Source organism: Gymnoscopelus microlampas (assembly GCF_963454915.1).
Source record: "Gymnoscopelus microlampas genome assembly, chromosome: 7".
NCBI lineage: Eukaryota > Metazoa > Chordata > Actinopteri > Myctophiformes > Myctophidae > Gymnoscopelus > Gymnoscopelus microlampas.
The window spans coordinates 3,766,701-3,786,499 of record NC_139944.1 but is presented as its reverse complement, the minus strand read 5'-3'; the positions used below and the strand labels follow the sequence as shown (position 1 = coordinate 3,786,499).

At 39.7% G+C, this 19,799-nt stretch overlaps 2 protein-coding genes across 3 annotated transcripts in view; one reads left to right on the top strand and one right to left on the bottom strand.

The window, feature by feature from the left end:
* Positions 1 to 649: 649 nt before the first annotated feature.
* On the bottom strand, positions 650 to 15,189 carry LOC311049395 (NACHT, LRR and PYD domains-containing protein 1b allele 3-like). 2 transcript variants are annotated; one of them, XM_084062964.1, is made up of 15 exons: positions 14,952 to 15,189; positions 12,993 to 13,121; positions 11,220 to 11,645; positions 10,546 to 10,792; positions 10,148 to 10,199; positions 9,889 to 10,008; positions 9,721 to 9,770; positions 8,949 to 9,163; positions 7,777 to 8,015; positions 5,548 to 5,661; positions 3,737 to 3,878; positions 3,158 to 3,190; positions 2,356 to 2,388; positions 2,201 to 2,233; positions 650 to 1,809 (listed from the first exon to the last, which is right to left on the bottom strand). In XM_084062964.1, exons 3-15 carry the CDS (start codon positions 11,635 to 11,637, stop codon positions 1,553 to 1,555), a joined length of 1,953 nt encoding a protein of 650 aa, XP_083919090.1. In that variant the 5' UTR covers positions 11,638 to 11,645; positions 12,993 to 13,121; positions 14,952 to 15,189; the 3' UTR covers positions 650 to 1,552. The 2 variants fall into 2 exon arrangements, with proteins under 2 accessions (XP_083919090.1, XP_083919091.1); XM_084062965.1 differs by lacking the exon at positions 2,356 to 2,388.
* Positions 15,190 to 18,940: 3,751 nt separating this feature from the next.
* LOC311049707 (integrin alpha-2-like) overlaps positions 18,941 to 19,799 on the top strand; it is a 36,260-nt gene continuing 35,401 nt past the window's right edge. The window contains exon 1 of the mRNA XM_084063487.1: positions 18,941 to 19,130. Within this exon, the coding sequence (XP_083919613.1) occupies positions 19,085 to 19,130 (46 nt within the window). The 5' untranslated portion in view covers positions 18,941 to 19,084. The remainder of the gene's footprint in view (positions 19,131 to 19,799) is intronic.

Genomic DNA, 19,799 nt, shown 5'->3' with positions numbered 1-19,799 from the left:
TGTACGTGCTGCGTTATTTCAACAAGCGTTAGTTTAACAAGCAACAGTATTATTTTAAAAGAACATTCCACAACACTGAAATCAATGCTATTGTGTATCATCAATTTATTAAGACAAACATAGCGTCCACGCGTGTAAAAAACAACCCAAAAAACAGTCTGTTAGTATAAGACAGCCTCGAGTCCTAGTAATAATGCCTGATTTATACCGGGTTGCAAAAGTAGCCGCTCTACAGGCCCACAACGCATCAGGCCATCATGCATTGTGAGCTTGGAGATGTGGGTGTTTTCGAGGCATGACACTGCCGTGCAACTGAAGCATAAATCAAACTGTCTACACAACACAACACAACACAACACAAGCACTCTGAATGGCTACTCAGTAGAAGGCGACTCAAACACACTGGGATCTAATTGATTTGTGCATTTGGTAGTATAATCATATTGTACAATATCACGATAATGTCAGTAAAGGTAGGGTAAGTGATGTAGTGAGATATATATATATATATATATATATATATATATATATATATATATATATATATATATATATATATATATATATATATATATATATATATATATATATATATATAAAATATATATTAAATAGTTTAAATAGTTAAATTAAGTTTCAAATAGCTCTACATTCACTCATTGCTATAGTGTCTATTCAGTAACAGTGTCAAACAGCTCTACATTCTGATAATACATTGCTATAGTAGTGTGTGTATTCAGTAACAGTGTCAAATAGCTCTATATTCTGATTCTGTAATCATTTCTATAGAGCGATTGTTCAGTAAAAATAGCCTTCCCGTCTCTCCAGCTCTTTGGTAAACATAAAACTTAATGTTCAGGTCGGGATACCAATTGTATCCAATCAGGAGACAGAACTAGCACAGGATAAACATGTGACTTTTGAAGAGATGACACAAAGAAATGAGCAGACAAAATTGGAACACTATGCACATTTTCAATCAATACAGCTTTTTCAGCTTCAATTTTAAACAACCTGAAATGTGTTTTCATTAAAGAGCTGGAGAGACAGGGAGACCCATGTTACTGAACAAACACTCTATAACAATAAGTACTATCAGAATACAGTGCAAATACAGTGGTTGAGGAGTGGAGGGAGTTCGAGGTGGTGAAGTTTCTTAATCCATTAAGACCTGGAACGCATCTGTGTCATTTTTTTATTTGAGCTAAAAAAGCATTATTTTACACTTTGGCGGTTCCGCGCTATGAGCTTGTAAGATCTGCTATTTTTGAAAAATTGTGAAAGTGTGTGCAAATCTTTGAATATATATATTCTTTTAAAGCAAACATTAACTCAAATCTTTGCTTCTGGGGGTCCCTGGAACAAAATATTTTGAGATGGGGGTCCACGGCCAAATTCATATCATAATGGGGATCCTTGACATGAAAAAGTTTGAAAACTACTGATATAGAAGATAGATCTAATAGATTTTTCAGAAAAAAGATAGATCTAATACATTTTTCAGAAAAACGTTTTGCAGAAACATTTTGCAGAATCGGAACCTCAGGACTGATCAAAATCTCAAATCCTCGAGAAGCATTGGCTCATTTCTCTCCAGACCTTTGTAGAAGACGTCTTTGGCCTTTGACCCACTGCAGTTCAGGAACGTATAGAGTTCCCTCATCCTCGCCATAGTGGTGGCCTTAGACCTCACTTGATCATAGCCGTATTGCGTGATTGCACGCTCACCAAGCAGCAGGTCCAGGATGGAATCCACCATCGTCACTCTCTCAATCAGGGAACATCGGTGTTGGTCGACAAAGTGACTCGCTGAAGCAAAGAGGAATGAAAGGTTATAAGCTTTCCAGTGTAGAAATATAATGGATGTCAACTGGAAAGTTATATCGTTAAATGGAATTTTAAACATCCGTCTCAATATGCTGTAGGACATGTATGTGACTGTTTTGAATAAGAACTAACTAGGGATACACAAAACTGACCAGAACGAAATCAGTATATTCTACTGCAGCCCTGGTTGCAGATTTTTCATTATGCAATGAAAACAATTTGACAGGGAATCGATTTGACTGGGAGTAATGCTAGTAGGTCTAAGAATAAATGAAATGGTTAGTACAGCATGTATTGTGTTTGATGTGCCTTTGTTTAAGAATAAAGTTAAATGTCTCCATTTAGTGTCAACCAACCTTTAAACGGCACTCACCTGGTACAGATGCAGCCACTCTTTGGGGTAGTGCTGAGGGGGGGGGGGGGGGGGGGGGGGGGGTTAGTAGAGCATGAAGTGCGTTTGATGTGCCTTTGTTTAAGAATAAATGAAATGTTTCCATTTAGTGTCAACCAACTTTAAACAGCACTCACCTGGTACAGATGCAGCCACTCTTTGAGGTAGTGCTGGGAGGGAGGGAGGGAGGGGGTTTAGTAGAGCATGAAGTGCATTTGATGTGCCTTTGTTTGAGGTCTAAGAAACAGTGGTGGAAAGTAACTAAGTACATTTACTCAAGTACTGTACTTAAGTACAATTTTGAGGTACTTTTACTTTACTGGAGTATTTCCAATTTTCAATACTTTTACTTCTACTCCACTACATCTCAGAGGCAAATATTGTACTTTAATATTGTACACTTTTCAGATCTAAATTATGATATTATGAAACATACATTAACCACTTTAGCCCTATTTTATACCTAAGCTATTTGAAAACAGCCGATCTACAAGCTCACAACGCGTCATGATGCGACGCGTTGTGAGCTTGTAGATCTGCTATTTTCAAATATTTAGTACTTTTACTTTTGGTACTTTAAGTACATTTTGATGCCAATACTTTTGTACTTTTACTCAAGTACATTTTTAATTCTGGACTTTTACTTGTAACAGAGTATTTTTATATTGCAGTATTGGTACTTTTACTTAAGTAAAGAATTTGAGTACTTTTTCCACCACTGCTAAGAATACATGAACCCATTTAGACCTGAGGCCGATTCTAAAAACGCCTTTTAAATCCTGACCTCCGTTTTAAGAAAAACTTCCGATTTTCATTCAAAAATGTATTAATTACCGAAAGGGGTTCCCGGATTGAACGGTATAACAATGAATCGGGGTTCCCGGTCTAATTGGGTTAAAGCATCTCCATTTAGAGTCAATAAAGTTAAACGTCACTCACCTGGGACAGATGCAGCTGCAACTTGAGGTTGTGCTGCAATACAAATAAAAAGACAGCATTAAATGCAAACACCTGAGATAATATGAAACAAACTGTTAAGTTTTTTAGGTATACAGAGGTAAACAAAATTATAATTATGCATTTTTGTCAAGCCAACACACTTACTAAAAGGTAGGGTAAGTGATATTGCTTTGTTAAAATAAGTGTTGAATTGCTCTATATTCTGATAGTACTATTTGCTATAGACTCTATAGAAAAAAAGCAGGAGCTCCAGCTTTTTACTAAAGAGAAAATGCATTTTCGGGTCCGGAAACCAACCTGATGTTACTGAACAAACACTATAGCAATAACTAGAATATAGTGTTTTGTGTTTTAACCAAAAAATATGACTTACTCGATCTTTAATTATTAAATATTAATTGGAAAGGAAACGTGATTCGTCTTACATTTTTACAAGTATACGTTTGTCAAATTGTCATCTACCAAAGTGATAGGGAAGCAGAAACAATAGTATGAAAATTAAAAAGATGCTACAGATCTCATAATTCAATTAAACAGAATAACTTAGCCTTTCTTTACCTGCAAGGTCAATGTATTGCTCCCAGACAAGGTCTTTCCCAGGTCCCAGTAATTGCAATGTGAACTCGTCTGCATCGAGATCAAACGTCACCTGAAATGTTGGATGGTAATTTGGTCCATAGTTCAGACGATAAGTCACAGCCTGGAAAACAGAGATCACTTTATTACTGAAAAAAGCAAAAGAACTCCTTCATTACGCAGCAGTGTTCTAAAGCAGTGGTTCTCAAACTTTTTCATGTCAAGGACCCCCAAATTGACACTTTTTAGCCCGCGGACCACCCATTTGAAAAGATAAGCCAGGGACCCCCATATAAGAGAAGATTTTTTACAGCTCCAGCAGTGATTCTCAACCATTTCAATTTCAAGGATCACCAGTTTGACATGCATTAGGGCTACAGTCAGACCCCCATGTAATGGCATTTCTATCACTTGGACCGCAATTTATATTGTAAAATTGATGTCAATTTAACTCTGAGAGTGTACAAATGGAACCAAATGGACCCATTAGGGTCCATTTGGTTCCATTTGTACACTCTCAGAGTTAGAGACCCATAAGGGTCCATTTGGTTCCTATAAATCATTTAGCTGGGCGCCCCCTGGTATCCCCTCAAGTACCCCTGGGGGTCCCTGGACCCCACTTTGAGAACCAATGTTCTAAAGTATGTGTAAGATTACGCAGCAGCGTTCTAAAGTATGTGTAAGATAAATGCAGTGTAGGAAGGTGCTATCTGGTTAGAAAAGGGGGGAGCCTTCGAAGTCAGTTGAGAATGTGTTGAAAAAAACGAAGCACATCTTCCCAAAAAGTTTAAAAAGCTTTAATTAACAAGGATAGTTATTTTTTTAACAATTAAAAACCCAACATGTTTCGGCCTTTATGGCCTTTTTCAGGGCATATATAAATTACTTTTTAAACTTTTTTGGAAGATGTGCCTTGTTTTTTTCAACTGACATAACTATTACTATTGTACCGTGTTGCTGTAGCAGTGCAAGTGGTTGAGTAGCATTAATATTAAGTGAACCTACATGTGAGCTGAGCTCTCTTTTCAGAGCTGAGCTCGGAAAAGTTTCATCTTCGGTGATAGAAATCTATGGCAACTGCAAGGCAAACCATTTTGTGATCCAGTTTTGGCCCTGGCTTTTATTTGTCAATATTGGGAGCCCTGGCCATTACAAGGGACTTGGCAAGTAGCTGTGTTAATGTCATTGACTAAAACTATGACGAAACTTTGTGTCAACTACCTTTTTTTTCACTGTTGTCAACTACCTTTTTTTCACTGACAAAAACTAAATAAAATCTATGATGACTAAAACTATGACTAAATATAATTGACTATTTTGTCAACAAATAAAAACTAGACTAAAATGTTAGCTAGAGAAGAGATCCAGTAGAACTAAGACAAGTCATGTTATGCTTGGTTGCGCAAAGGTGTCACGTTCCGAAGATAGCCGATCTACAAGCTCATAACGCGCCACAGCTTGTAGATTGGCTATTTTCGGCACAAAACTAAGTCTAAATTACGACGCAATCACAACCTGCCAAAAAAAATGTTGTCGACTTCAGAAAACTAGACTAAAACTTAAACATTTCAAATGACTAAAATGTGACTAAAACGAAACTAAAATTAACAATGGCTGGTAGTTAGCAGAAGTTAAGTGATTACTATCGCGGATGACTTAAGGTTAATCTATACATATTATATCATACTGCTGTGTCACATGCCGACAATCGCAGATTTACAAGCTCACAAGGTGTGCGGCACCTTCCTGACATACCGTAAAAATAAAACAGAGGTATTTTTAATGTATGATACCTCGGGTTGTACGTGATATGAAGTACACAGCAGACGGTAGACTTGGTTTGGGGTGAGATTATTGCAGTCGGAGGTGGTCTCGATGTGTTCATCCTTCTCGCGTTGTACTTTCACCTTCAACGACATAAAACATATTTTGAACAGATATTTCAATCATGATGCCTGGTACAGTATGTGAGCAGATTTTTCAATCATGATGCCTGGTACAGTAAGTGAGCAGATTTTTCAATCATGATGCCTGGTACAGTATGTGAGCAGATTTTTCAAGCGCATTGTTCACCTCTCTCTTTCTTAACATCAATACCAGCGAATTTTGACGTTGTGCTTTCATAAACTTTGGCCTTGCATTGGTTGTCAAAGGTGCCTACACAGTAGTCTCACAAAGCCAGGCAACTATTCCAGAATCTCTGTTATTATAGTTAACGAAAACTAACAAAATAACGAAAACTAAAATTTAAAAAACATTTTCGTTAACTGAACTAAATAAAAACTAGAAAAAGTGCTCCTCGGAGCACAGGTCTCCGCCAGGTCAGGTAGGTTATTGTGGCCTCCTGGTGGCGCTATAATAGACCAATGTGAAAAGGGTGGCATTTCTTCCTCGGCCTACGGGGAGGGGAATGTGCGTGCATTCATGATTTGAGGCATTGCAAAAATGTGTTTTGCTAAATGAAACCTGCTGGTGGCGCTATAACAGGGTAAGGTGAAAAGGGTGGCATTTCTTCCTCGGCCTATCCACCTGTTTCCCTAGAATAAAAAAGAAGGATGGATTACAGGGGCGTGTCCCAGCGTAGTACCGGGGTATTGCACATGCGCAGTGCTATCAGGAAGTGCACGACGGAGTGTTCCAGCAGAGGCGCTACATAAAACCCCCCAGGATCCCTTCTCAGTCGGTCGAGGTGTGTGTTTGTTGTTCTCTCCACTCAGCACCTAAACAGCTGGAGGTTTGTAATTCTAATACACAAGTGGACTAAATGACTTACATAGTTATAAAGAACCACAACAAAGTGACATAAACCCCCATATCCAAGTTTGGGCTAATATTCATTCAGTGACATGCCACACATTTGTGCCTATTATGGCACTAAATAGGCCTACTTGTTTTGGCCATATTAACATGTAATTTCAGCAAATAAAGATCTTCAGCAGGTCTCCGTGGCTACTGAAGTGACACAAAACAAACACTACCGTTTAAGGGTCACACGCTGCCATCTACTGAGCCTTTTTGTATGTTCAGGCAGGATTTTACTGCGCATGTGCAATACCCCGGTACTACGCTGGGACACGCCCCTGTAATCCATCCTTCTTTATTTATTCTAGCTGTTTCCTAGGCTTGTGTTTTCCACTTCCTGTCGGATTTCATTGGATATCATTAGTCATCTGACCGGTTTCATTGGATTTCATTGGATCAAAAGACAGGAAGTGGAACACAGTGAAAAGCCTAGGAAACAGGTGGATTGGGAATGTGCGTGCACATTTTCACAGAAAGCACACGCTGCATTCATGATTTGAGACATTTTGTTCAAAATGGACCAATCCTGCAAACTTTGGAAGCCAACCTTAGCCAATCAGGATGGAATATGACATATCAGATAGATCCGTCTTGATCACATGACCATAGAGATAATGTGTACCGATTTGCGTGATGTTTGGATAAAATCTATAAGAGTAATATCCAAAAATGGGTTTTGCACAAATCGGCCTCCTGGTGGCGCTATAACCGCCCCATGTGAAAAATTTGGGTCAGAGGTTCTGAATTGGCATCCAGGGAGTGTGTGTGCACAGTTTCGCAGCGACCGGGCCAACGGTGCCGGAGATTAGCCGCTCGCAGACAGATGGACACACGGACACACGGACGGACGGACGGACGGACGGTAAAACATACTCTCTCGCCATGCCTTTCGGCCTGGCGGAGACAACTACACTCGTCAGGTACTGGTCACTGACCAGTACTTTTACTCTTGGTACGTTAAGTACATTTTGATACCAATACTTTTGTACTTTTACTTACTTAATTTTGAATTCCAGACTTTTACTTAACAGAGTACTTCTACAAGAATGCAGTATTGATACTTTTACTTAAGTAAAACATTTGAGTACTTTTTCCACCACTGACTGAAATGGACAGGTGCGTAGGGGTTATGAACTTAAGAAAAGCAAAACAAAGTGAAGGCCTCTCCTGTTTTGCATTTGTTTTTTCTCTTCTCAACCACTTAACAGATAACATTTTACCTCTTTGGTAGGCAGATTTCCTGGCACCAGAATTACACTCAGTATCTGTTTTCGACGCCCTGGCGGTCGAAGGAACAGTAGAACTTGACCACAAGTTGGGGAAAAGCAGTTCTCCGTCCTCTTCAGGAGCCCATAGAAAGACAGGTGGGTGACATTTACCACCACATGAGTCTGGGTCACTTTCTGTGGTTTTAAGAGACTCAGCCCTTCGTCTGTGATGTGGGCCACAGACAGATCACCTGTGAAGAGGTTTGGAGACATTATAAATGTTTAAACCAACTCTATTGTCAGAGACTTTATCAAATACAACAATCCACAAATTGTCTGTTATACTGTGTCACTTTGAAAAGGAAACTTGATAGGAAAATATAGGTCTTGATTTCTATCCAAAACGCTTTTTTTTGCATAGTTTCCTCTGTCATCAGGAGCAGTTATGGGTACAATGTTGCTCAAGGACACTTCAACATGAAGCCGGGGAGGAGCCGGAGATCAAACCAGGAACCTTCTGGTTCCAGGATACCCTCTCTACCTTCTGAGCCAATAGTGAACCGAAGTCTGAAATCACTTCTGCTAGAGGTCGCTATAGCCCCTGGGTCACGGAGTCATCTTAGATCGCGTCATATAAGAACTGTGTTCCAAAAATAAACAAATGAGCCCGGTGATTTTACTCACACTAGATTTGAAGGCCTTCAAATCCAGCCTCATTTGCGCTGATCAGAACTGTGGTCAACGAGTTATGGCCATCTGAGGTGTTAAACACTGCTGTAGTATTTAGATTTTTGAGTGTGACTCTTATCATGGCAGATCCCAGAACAGTGTTTGTGCCATGTTAGGTGCGGATTGGAGCAACGGTGTGCCTGTGGCCCCCGGGGGCGCCCCAATGTGGCCCCTGGTATGACTATTCTGATGGCACACCACTGACCAGTGTTGGTGCCAAGTTTGGTGCAGATCGTAGCAACGGTGCGCCTTGCAGTTCTGCATGTTACATTGTGACGTCCACACACCGTCTGTTCTGCATGAATAGTCAATATTTTTGAATGAAGACGGTTGCTTCTCCACTCAAACACACTTGCCCGTTGGGCAACCTGGAAGCAAACACCACTTGCCCGAATCTTTTATTTACTTGCCACGGGCAGTCGGGCAACCGTAAGCGTCAACCCCTGGGTCCTTACCAGGTGTGATCTCACAGTGTGGCAGGAGCAGCTGGCAGACAGTCTCCTGAGGACACTCGATGCTATACAGGGGTCCAGCAGCAGTACTTCTTGTGGACTGGAGCTGTCTTTCGTCCCACTGATGAATCCTGTAGAGGACTTCTCCTTCCCCTGTCGTTTTAAACCACATCCCTGTCTGACTGCACTGGAACAGCCCCGCCCTGGTGAACTTGAGCCTGTGACACAAAACAACCATTTAAACAAAAATCATCTATTGACTTCATTAGTTGTCACGTTGCATCAATTCATTTACAATCAGAGTGGTTGGTTTCAATAGAAACGTTACTGTAAACAGGATGACTCAGCTGTTGTGAGTGATCAGCTCATGGGCTCAAATACACAGATTCTACTACTAAATCACCAATCTTCTCTTTGTCCCCAACACCAATCTCCGCACCATGGGCGACCGGGCCTTCTGCCCTCCCCGATCACCTGAGAGCACCACAGTCCACTGATGCGTTTAAAAATGGACTAAAAACCTACTTTTTTAACAAAGCGTTTTCTTACTTTTTCCTGGGCCTTTTTTTTTTTACCTAGTTTTAATTTTACCTTTTAGTCTCGCCTAGTCGGGTCCCATGTAATTGTTTGGTTGCCTATGCTGTTTTTATGCCATGCTTTTAAACCCTGTAGCACTTTGAGATTTGCAAGAATGTAAAGTGCATTATAAATAAAATGCATTATTATCATTAAATTATATAGGAAGGTACCAATGAAGCTGTTTAGGATGAGTTACCTGTATCCATTGGTTGCGTCTTCTATAAGAACGTTCGGTGAAACACTGATCTGAAAGACAGAAAGCAAAGCAATCAGGAAAACAACCACCAGGCCGGGTTGCCTACCCAGGGCCCACACATTTTGGAAGGCAGCCATTGCCAATTGGAATGGGATCTGGAAACAATACATTTGGTATGGGGCACGGTGGCGCAGTCGGTAGCGCTGTCCCCTCAAAGCTCGAAGATCCTGGGTTCGATTCCCACCTGGGACGCTGGAGGCGTGTTCTCTCCTCCGCGTCATCAGTGCCCTGAGGAGCCACAACGTATAAAGACAAAAATATTGATACAGTAGTCACTAAATCAGTAGGATTTAATACCAGAGGTAGGATGCAAAGCAGAGCATATGAAGTAAATCACTGTATGATTAGATTAGTTTATAAGCATCACCTTGCTGAATTTGTTGACACCCTTTGCTCTGACGTCACTAGTGGTCTCTCTTCTGTCCGAGAGAGAGAGAGAGAGAGAGAGCTTATTCTGAGATTATGAACAAAAAGAAAATCCTTTTACAAAGTAGGCAAAGTCGATACAATCAGAATCCAGAAGCTGTTTGTCTCTTGAAGATCACATCACATACCCCTCCCTCTCGAAAACTTAACTAGACAACGATAAAAATATAACATAACATCTTCGTATTGTTTAGAGGCACTTCAATGTGTGAAAAATATTTTGGGGCGGATCGGATCAGCTCATGATTTGTGTGGGGGGGGGGGGGGGGATTAGGAAAATGTACATTATCTTGTAGAAAATGTTTGGCCTAAAAATTACTTTAAATGATAATTACTTACAGATCGTTGAGAAGATACCGCTCATTTTCCTCAAGACTTCTGTAGAAGATTTCTTTGGCCTTTGGCCCACTGGAATCCAGGACTTTATAGATTTCCCTCATCATTTCCGTATTGGTGTGCTTCGACCTCACAATACTGTAGTTCTCACCGGTCAGGACTCCCTTATCAAGGAGCAGATCCAGGATGGGGGCGACCATGGTCACTCTCTGAATCAGTGAAGGCCGATGCTGGTCGACAAAGTGTCTCACTGAACATGAGGAGAATGAAAATTGAGTTGTGGGTGAGACAGTGGGAAAACATGTAAACAACTGTCTGAACATTCAGGACCCTATTTAGACGGTATATGGTGCAAATTTAACCCCTGATTAAATTTGCGCCGTGCGCAAATTTAATCAGGGGTGTGGACCACGTTTTGGCTATTGTCCTTGTTAGCGCCTAGATAATACATTATCTGAGCGGTACCTAGGCCATTCGCCAAAACGTTGATGTGTCAACGCATAATACACTAATAAAACATTGAATGCATAATATACATTCGAAGATTGATATGTTCGAACCCACGTCATGTTTGGCCAATTCCGACCACACACACACACACACACACACACACACACACACACACACACACACACACACACACACAGTTAACAGTGTAAACGCTATTCAGGTTTTACCTTTGTCATCACCCTTTTTGTGAACTTGAAAAGGAGAACCAATTCGAGTTGTATCAATTTTGTGAACTTGAACAGGAGAACAGATTTGAGTTGTAACACAACTGGTGGATGGGTCAATTGAAGGCAAGGCTGGAGGGCTGTGCCACGGCAGTGTCCTCAGCTCAGGAAACTCGTCCGTTAGTTTTCTGTCTTGTAGCAGACGCACGAATGTCCTGCAAGTCGTTTCCCCCCTGTAAAGCATTTTGTCCACAAGTACAGTGGCTGCGTCGAATGGAAGAGGGATGGTTTTCAGGTTGGTGTATTCAAAGTGTACCAGTAACTTTTCTTCAAACACATGGCCGATAGCATAGTGAATGTTTCTCATGAGAATATCTCGAATTTTTGTCTTGTTATGTGTTAAAACCTTTGTGGCCTCCATGCTGATCCCTGGAAGAGAAGAAGGGATGACATCAGTGGCATCATGCAGATTGAAACGATACATATTTTTTTAACAGTACTAATAATTATTAGTATTATTTAACACATTAAATCCAGGGATTTTTATGATTTATTTGGCTATTCAAAAATAGCAGATATACAAGCTCATAGCGTGGCACCGAGTGCCGCGCCATGAGCTTGTAGATCTGCTATTTTTGAAAAATCGTGAAAATGTGTTACTCAAATCTTTGCTCTGTGCTCCCTAGTACAACATAATTTGAGATGGGGGTCCGCGGCCAAATACATATCATTTTGGGTCCTTGACATGAAAATGTTTGAGGTCCACTGATTATAGCAACGTTTTTTTTTTTTTAAACGTAGGATTTAAAAGACATTTGTAGATTCCCCAGAAGCAAACATTTGAGTTACAAATGTCCTCTTTAAAAAAATATATATTCAAAGATTTGCACACATTTTCAAAATCTTAAAAAATAAAAGCAGATCTATAAGCTCATACGGTGACACTATGAGCTTGTATATCTGCTATTTTTTTATAGCAGACATTAAGACACGGTCTTAATGTGTTAAAGGAGAAATGATGTTTATTTTAATTTTTTTATCAGTTACTCACTTTTTTGTCGCATTCCTGATTCAACATTCCAATAGTTGACGAATTGAAGTTAATAGGCTCTACACACAACAGCCACATTGGAAAGAAATTGGGCCTCTTCCTTACTTCCTTCACAGGTGTTACCAATTCCCATAACTCTGAGAGTGTACAAATGGAATCAAATGGACTCGTAAAGGTCCATTTAAACACTCCCAGAGTTACACACCCGTAAGGGGCCATTTGGAACCCCCCTCAAGGAACCATGTTACCAATCATACTAATCTCTGTTCCACTCTCCATTAAACAGACTGTTTATTGGAGAATGGAACAGAGATTAGTATCATTGGTAACACCTGTGAAGTAAGGAAGAGGCCCCATTTCTTTCCAATATGGCTGTGTGCATAGAGGCTTTAAGAGGCCAAACGTAACAAGAGCAAAACTACATTAAAACGTTCACTTATATCTCCTCAGAGTACTCCTTGGATTACACTGTGAGAGTCGTTTTGGAGTTTGGAGCCCTCAATTTACTTCAATCAATGAAATATTGGATCAGGTATGCGACAAAAACAAACAAAGCTCCATGAATTCAAGGCTTCATGGGGTAAACAAGTGATAGGAAAAACATGTTTTGGGGGTGAACTTGCCCTTTAAATGTCTTTTTTTTATTTTATATTATGGATCAAATGTATTCTTCTCATCATATCATCGATCCCAAATACCCCTCAAATATACCAAAATATACATACCCCAAAAAGACTAACCCTCTTCTACAAAGCAGGTATGCAGGCACACAGCACTCCAATGCTGGAGGAGATCTAGCTACTGCTTAATGGTGTGTTGCTGAAGATGTGCTCTCTCAAGAAAGATTCTGCTAACTGCAAAAAAGATGAAAACACACACACACACAACAATTTTATGAATGCCATTTCATGGCAAGCTTTACAACGCCTCGCAGTGAACCACTGGTTTCAAATGGACTATAATGGGAAACAGAAATGAGTTGCCTACATAGCATTTACAGTTATGTTACATAATTATCAGGATGTAACCCAACTGTAATTGCTATTATTAAGTAACAACCTAATAACAGTGTAGATAATACTAGACAACATTGCCCTTTGTCTGCACAAATACCTTCAGAATAATAGAAGTCCTACTATACTAAATCAACTATACTACTATACTAGTACTATCCTAAAATACAACCAAAGTGCAGTGGTGTAAAGCAGCGTTTCCCAACCGCTGTGCAGCGGACCTTTACTTGCCGTCTGAAGGTGTAAACCTACCCAACCACCCCGAGAACAATAGCGGCCTGTGTGAGCTCAGGTTTTCAACCATTACTCACATGAAAAATAAACACAGAGAGAGACAGAGAACAGTTGACCAGGAGCTCTGTGTGTGTGTGTGTGTGTGTGTGTGTGTGTGTGTGCTTGTCATGGGTCTCAGCCAGGATACAAACTCTGTGTTCAGCAAAACAAGCTCAAGTTTCACACCAAGACAGTTGTATTGTGGCCTAAAAAGTTTTTCTTTATTTATTTTTTTTACAAATCTTAAAATTCAAATCCTTCTCCTCCATTCATTGCACTGACAAAGTTTATATATTTTTAGGCCAAATTGAACATGTATTTCTTTATTATGACATCAAAGCAAAACAAGTTGTAGGTTTCCAAAAATAAATAGGTGAAACTGAGGCACTGTCTCTTTCCTTTTTTTCTCTTTTTAAAGTTATTTGTTGAGTGAGTGCTGTCATAAATGTTTGGATGTTGTGTTTGTATTAGTATATTGGGTTTAGTATCAAAGAAGTTTTACTCTGGTAAGGTGAAATCAGACTCCTCCATTCATTGCACTGACCCAAAAATATATTTATTACACCTTGTGTACATGAGTAAATATTTTGTAGCAGCAATACAATTATAGCATACACACACACACACACACACACACACACACACACACACACACACACACACACACACACACACACACACACACACACACACATATATATATATATATATACACATACACATACACATACACATACATATATATATATATATATATATATATATATATATATATATATATATATATATATATATATATATACACACACACACACACACACACACACACAATATATCTAGGTGTGCCCTGGGATCTTTTGGCTATGCCAGGTGTGCCTTGGCACCAAAAAGGTTGGGAAACACTGGTGTAAAGTAACTAAGACCATCTACTCAACACTTTGAGGAATTTTGAGGAACTTTTTCTTTACAGGGTATCTCTAAGTTTCAGTACTTTTACTCCACTACATCTCAGAGGCTAATATTGTACTTTTACTCCACTACAATTATTGAAAAACTTTAGTTACTTGTTAAACGCTGACCACTTCAGGCCTATTTAAACTTTGGCTATTTCAAAGTAGCCGATCTACAAGCTCATGTTGTGAGCTTGTAGATCTGATATTTTCCAATAATGTTTTATACATTTTATACATATGATAATGATAACTTGTGAAATGGGACATTCTGCATAATGAGTACTTTTGGTACTTTAAGTACATTTTGATACCAATACTTTTATACTTTTACTCAAGTAAATTTTGAATTCCGGACAGCTGTATTTCTACATGTAATGATACATATACTTAAGTTAAAAAAAAGAGTACTTTTTCCACCACAGCCAAAGTGTTTGCATCTCCTCACCTCTGGGAAACAGCACCTCTCTGGAGTCAAATAATTCGAGTCACCAGTTCCGGTGTAACAATCAAACCGTTTTACTTAATGTTAACCAATATGCCAGTTGTCTCTGGGTCTGGGGGCTGAACAGAACAGCTTTGAACAGGTTTAAACCGCCTTGTTTCGGGTGTTTTAAGCGCGTCTATTAGTCATACGTCGGATACTCAACAACCCATGTTTACACCGTGGAAAAACGTCCGTTGCTTTCCTCTCAGTACCTCTTTGTCACACGTGCCTCGCCGTAATTGTTTCCTTAGGATGATGTGCTACGTTACGTAGTGCCGCATTGGCAGTGTTGCCAGGTTTTGCGAGAGAAACAAGCAACCAGGTCTATGAAAACAAGCCCAAAAGAAGCGACTAGGCTACTTTAAACCTAACTTTACAGAAAAACATCCCTAAGTCGCTTAGAATAAGCGGACATGGCAACGCTGTCCACTATATTACGCAGATAAGTCACATCTGCCTATATTACCAGAGCCATATTACGTAGGCCTACTGCGTCATTACGTCATCCCCGACGTGCGTTCACACTCCAGGCAGCGAAGTCACGGTGCGTGGCAACTTCACAGTCTGGGTCTATTCGCTGCTCCGTGATCTAATCTGGTCTAGAACCCGCCCTACTGTATCCGGTCATTTGCCCACACACATACATGCTTGCACAACTTTTTTTCGTCTAGTTGATCTAGTTGATCCCAGTCTACCAAGTTTCTCCTAGAACTTATTTCACTACTTAAATGACTGTTTATTGAATAATACAAATGTAATACTATATTGAAACATCAATTTGACTGTAATGTAATGTAATTTCACCAAAACATTCTGACTAGACCAATTATTTGTTTACCAACATTGAGACGCACAGGTGATTGTTTCACGCAATCAATTCTCAACCTGTTGTTTCGGGGTGCGCTGGTTTCAGCACACCCCAACCCCCTCTTGTGTGTTGGCTAGTGAGGCGCGTCCTAGCGAGACCTGACAGAATGGGTTTCATTGGGCGCATACTGGTTGTGCGCATACTGGTTCTTATCAGTGTGACGTCGTCTGTTAAGGGGTCTATATGTTTTTATATATATATATATATATATATATATATATATATATATATATATATATGTATTTCTTCCTGTTTTTTATTTGTATGTAAATCGTCTTTTTTTTTTTTTTTTTACCTTTTATGATCTTCATGCATTTGTATCATTTTGCAGCTATATGCTGCTACTGCTACTGTCTGCTACTGGAGGTTTTAGGCCAGGGGTCTTCAGCGTTCAACGTTCAATGTTCGTTCAGGCCAATTGACCCTTAAGCAGAGAGAGAGAGAGAGAGATGAAGCAGGGACCCCCGGCCCCTCTACATGTTGTATAAACATTTTCATAGATTACATATATAGCTTCACTTGTTTGACAGCACTTTATCAGTGTTGTGTAAATGTTTTTTTTTTTTTACACATTAGAATCAGAATCAGAATCAGGTTTATTGTCACATCACAGGTTTACAAGGTAAAAAGTGGGTGAAATTCGTTTTTGTACATCACTCCCATCGCAACGTTAGATTCCGTAGAAAGAACAGTGGGGAGAGAGAAGAAGAAGAGGGGTAGGGGGCAAGTGGGAAGGAGATCAACAAGAGAACAATAGAAGGCCAAAAAACAGGTTATCTACATATTTACAAAGTACCTGAGATAAGAGACAAACTAAGGTGCCTGAGCATATCAGCAATGTATGTATACTGTGCATGATATACTTATAAACGCTAAGGTGCTTAGAGAGAGAAAAGGCGTGCAATAATAAAAAATAAAAAAAACAAAAAAAGTTTGTGCGTTATACATGGGGATTAAGGTGCAGAGGGTCAGTGCGTGTTCACCTAAGGGTGGACTGACCCTGGTATAATCCGCAAGTATCTCCATGAGGGGAGAGCAACAAATTATCTTTTATTTTAATTATGTAGGATTAATCTTATGTTAATGTGTATTTTATATTAAAATACACATAAACTTAACCTTTGACTCTGTACTTGGTCTGCTCTTTTTTCCCTCTACGCCAAACCTCTTCAGCACAACGCTGCAACGTGCAAATGTTCCCCCCGCCAGAATAGAAATGCTATGGTATTGTAAACAAAAAAAAAGGTCCTTTCACAAAAACATTGGCGGCCCCCCTATAGAAACTCTGAGGACCCCCTGGGGTGTGTTGAAATTCTTTATCCCCTTGAGATGAACCATCTCGTTTTCAAGGGGATCCACAGATTACAGATGAGAGAAGACATAATACATACATTAAAAAAATAAAACAGACTATTCAAAGAATATCAACCAAGGGAGGAAAACAAAACATAAAACAATAACACAATAACACAACAACGACAACAACAACAACAACAACAACAACAACAACAACAACAACAGCAACAACAGAAACAACAACACTTCACAGAACACATATATGAATCAGTGCGTCATAGATACGTTAATATATAGTCATGAACAGGTAATCTCAAGGTGAGAGGACAGCGCCGTTGTAAACAATTGAAGAGAGGTTATTGACCGGATATGAACAGCTAGGTCGACTGTTCCAGTCAGAAGGAGCTTTAAACCTAAAGGATGTGTTGGCAACTGATTTAGATACTCTTCTTGGAACATCAGAGGAAACCTGCTGTGCACAATGTCTCAGTTGATGTTTAGAAGAGCAAGGAACAATATACTGTTTGAGATGCTGTGGATCATTCAAATGAATGTAACCAGCACCCTGCTGTCGTCTTAATGTGGGAGATGGCAAGTTAAGATTTTCATGAGTCATATTATATGGACAGCCAAGAACAAATCTCCATAAACGGTTATAGATTGTATTGAGAGGAAGAAAGTCAGTTTTAGATGCAGTCTGAATGATAGACTACATCATAATCCATAGGTAGTATGATTTTTTTCTATCTGCACATTTCTAAAGTGCTAATTTAAAAAACTTGTAATACCTTTTTAATCCCTCTAAAATGAAAATAAGACAATTTCTGCGTTAAAAGCAATCAACAGACTATACTATATGGTCAAACATGTGTGTGGAAGTCAAACTGAATGTAATGCCTCAACTCCTACAATTCCAAGTGCATCAGGGTGGGGGGTCCCCAGTTCAAATAAGATTATTTGGGGCGTCCCCAGTTCAAATATGATTATTTTGGGGGGTCCTCGGTTTATAATAATTTGGGGGGTCCCCATGCAGTTCAAATATGCCTGAAATGTTTGAGAAGCACTATAGAGGACTGAGGACTCCTTCTATCCCAGTCAGGTGGGAGTGTGGGTTTGCACCGCCATCTGTTGGTCAGAGTCTAGAAGTACAACTTGTCTGTTAATACATGCACGTCCAGCAGAGCGACCTCATAATAGTAACATCGTTCATTACTATAAAATAATAGATGAAGTCTGCATCTATTATTTTATAGTTGTTGTTGTTGTTGTTGTTGTTGTTGTTGTTGTTGTTGTTGCTCTGCATCATGCAGATCATGTTGAAGCTCAAAGAGGGTGAGATAAAAAGGGAGTGGCTGTTGAGAAAGGTAAATAAACAGGTGGCAACTATACTGACTCTCTCTCTCTCTCTCTCTCTCTCTCTCTCTCTCTCTCTCTCTCTCTCTCTCTCTCTCTCTCTCTCTTTCACTCTCCCCCACTGTCTCCCTTTCTCCCCCCTCCCTCCCCCCCCTCTCTCTCTCTCTCTCTCTCTCTCTCTCTCTCTCTCTCTCTCTCTCTCTCTCTCTCTCTCTCTCTCTCTCTCTCTCTCTCTCTCTCTCCTTTCCCCCCTCTCTCTCTCCCCCAGCCCCCGTGCACTGTCTGTCTTTCTCCCCTCCCCTCCCCTCTCTCTCTCTCAATCTCCCCTCCGCTCTCTCTCTCTCTCTCTCTCTCTCTCTCTCTGTCAGGAGTGACGGGCGCGCGGACAGACAGACAGACAGACAGACAGACAGACAGACAGACAGACAGACAGACAGACATACAGACAGACAGACAGAAGGACACGCACGCTGAGAGATCTATGATCGATTGATCACTTTGATCAGTTGATTATTGCTACAGATGGTTATTTTGTTTTGTTTTAATTGATCATTATTTTGTAAAGGAGTTGAACGCGATGGAAACGCAGTGTGCGACGGTCTTGCTGTTACTGTGGATTAAATGTAAGTACTGGAAATTAAAAATATTAAATATGGTCTAGCCTACTACACTTCTATAGCTACAGTGGTGTAAAGTAACTAAGTACATTTACTCAAGTAGCCTACTGTACTTAAGAATAATTTTGAGCTATGTTTTTACTTAACTGGAGTATTTCCAATTTTCAGTACTTTTACTTCTACTCCACTACATCTCAGAGGCAAATATTGTACTACAATTATTTGAAAACTTTAGTAGTTACTATAGTAGTTTAAAAAAAACATACATTAACCACGTCAGCCCCATTTGAAAACTTTCTGCATAATGAGTATACTTTTACTTTTGGTATTTATGTTGATGCTAATAGTACTTTTGTACTTTTACTCCAGTGACATTTTGAATACAGAACTTTACATTAGTATTTCTACATTGTGGTATTGACATTTTTACTGTAGTACAAGATATCAGTAGCTTCTTCCACAGTTCCACCACTGCTACACATTGGCTCCTACTTCTTTTAATTATAGAAGAGTATGTGTGCTATTACTACATATAAGCTGTAGCACCTGTAATACTTTAACACTGGTACACATATCATTTGGACTAGTAGCCTACCTACTACGAATGACTCTCTGATATCGTTGGTACTTGCTACTGTCTGTCTGTCTGTCTGTCTGTCTGTCTGTCTGCCTGCC

What these genes read in the sequence shown, in the direction of transcription:
- LOC311049395 (XM_084062964.1), bottom strand. Translation starts at nt 11,637, where the DNA reads ATGGAGGCCACAAAGGTTTTAACACATAACAAGACAAAAATTCGAGAT. An exon ending in GAAATCTGCCTACCAAAGAG is followed by an intron (nt 5,662 to 7,776) that starts GTAAAATGTTAT and finishes ATGTCGTTGAAG; the next exon opens with GTGAAAGTACAACGCGAGAA. An exon ending in AGTGGCTGCATCTGTACCAG is followed by an intron (nt 2,234 to 2,355) that starts GTGAGTGCTGTT and finishes CCCCCCCCTCAG; the next exon opens with CACTACCCCAAAGAGTGGCT.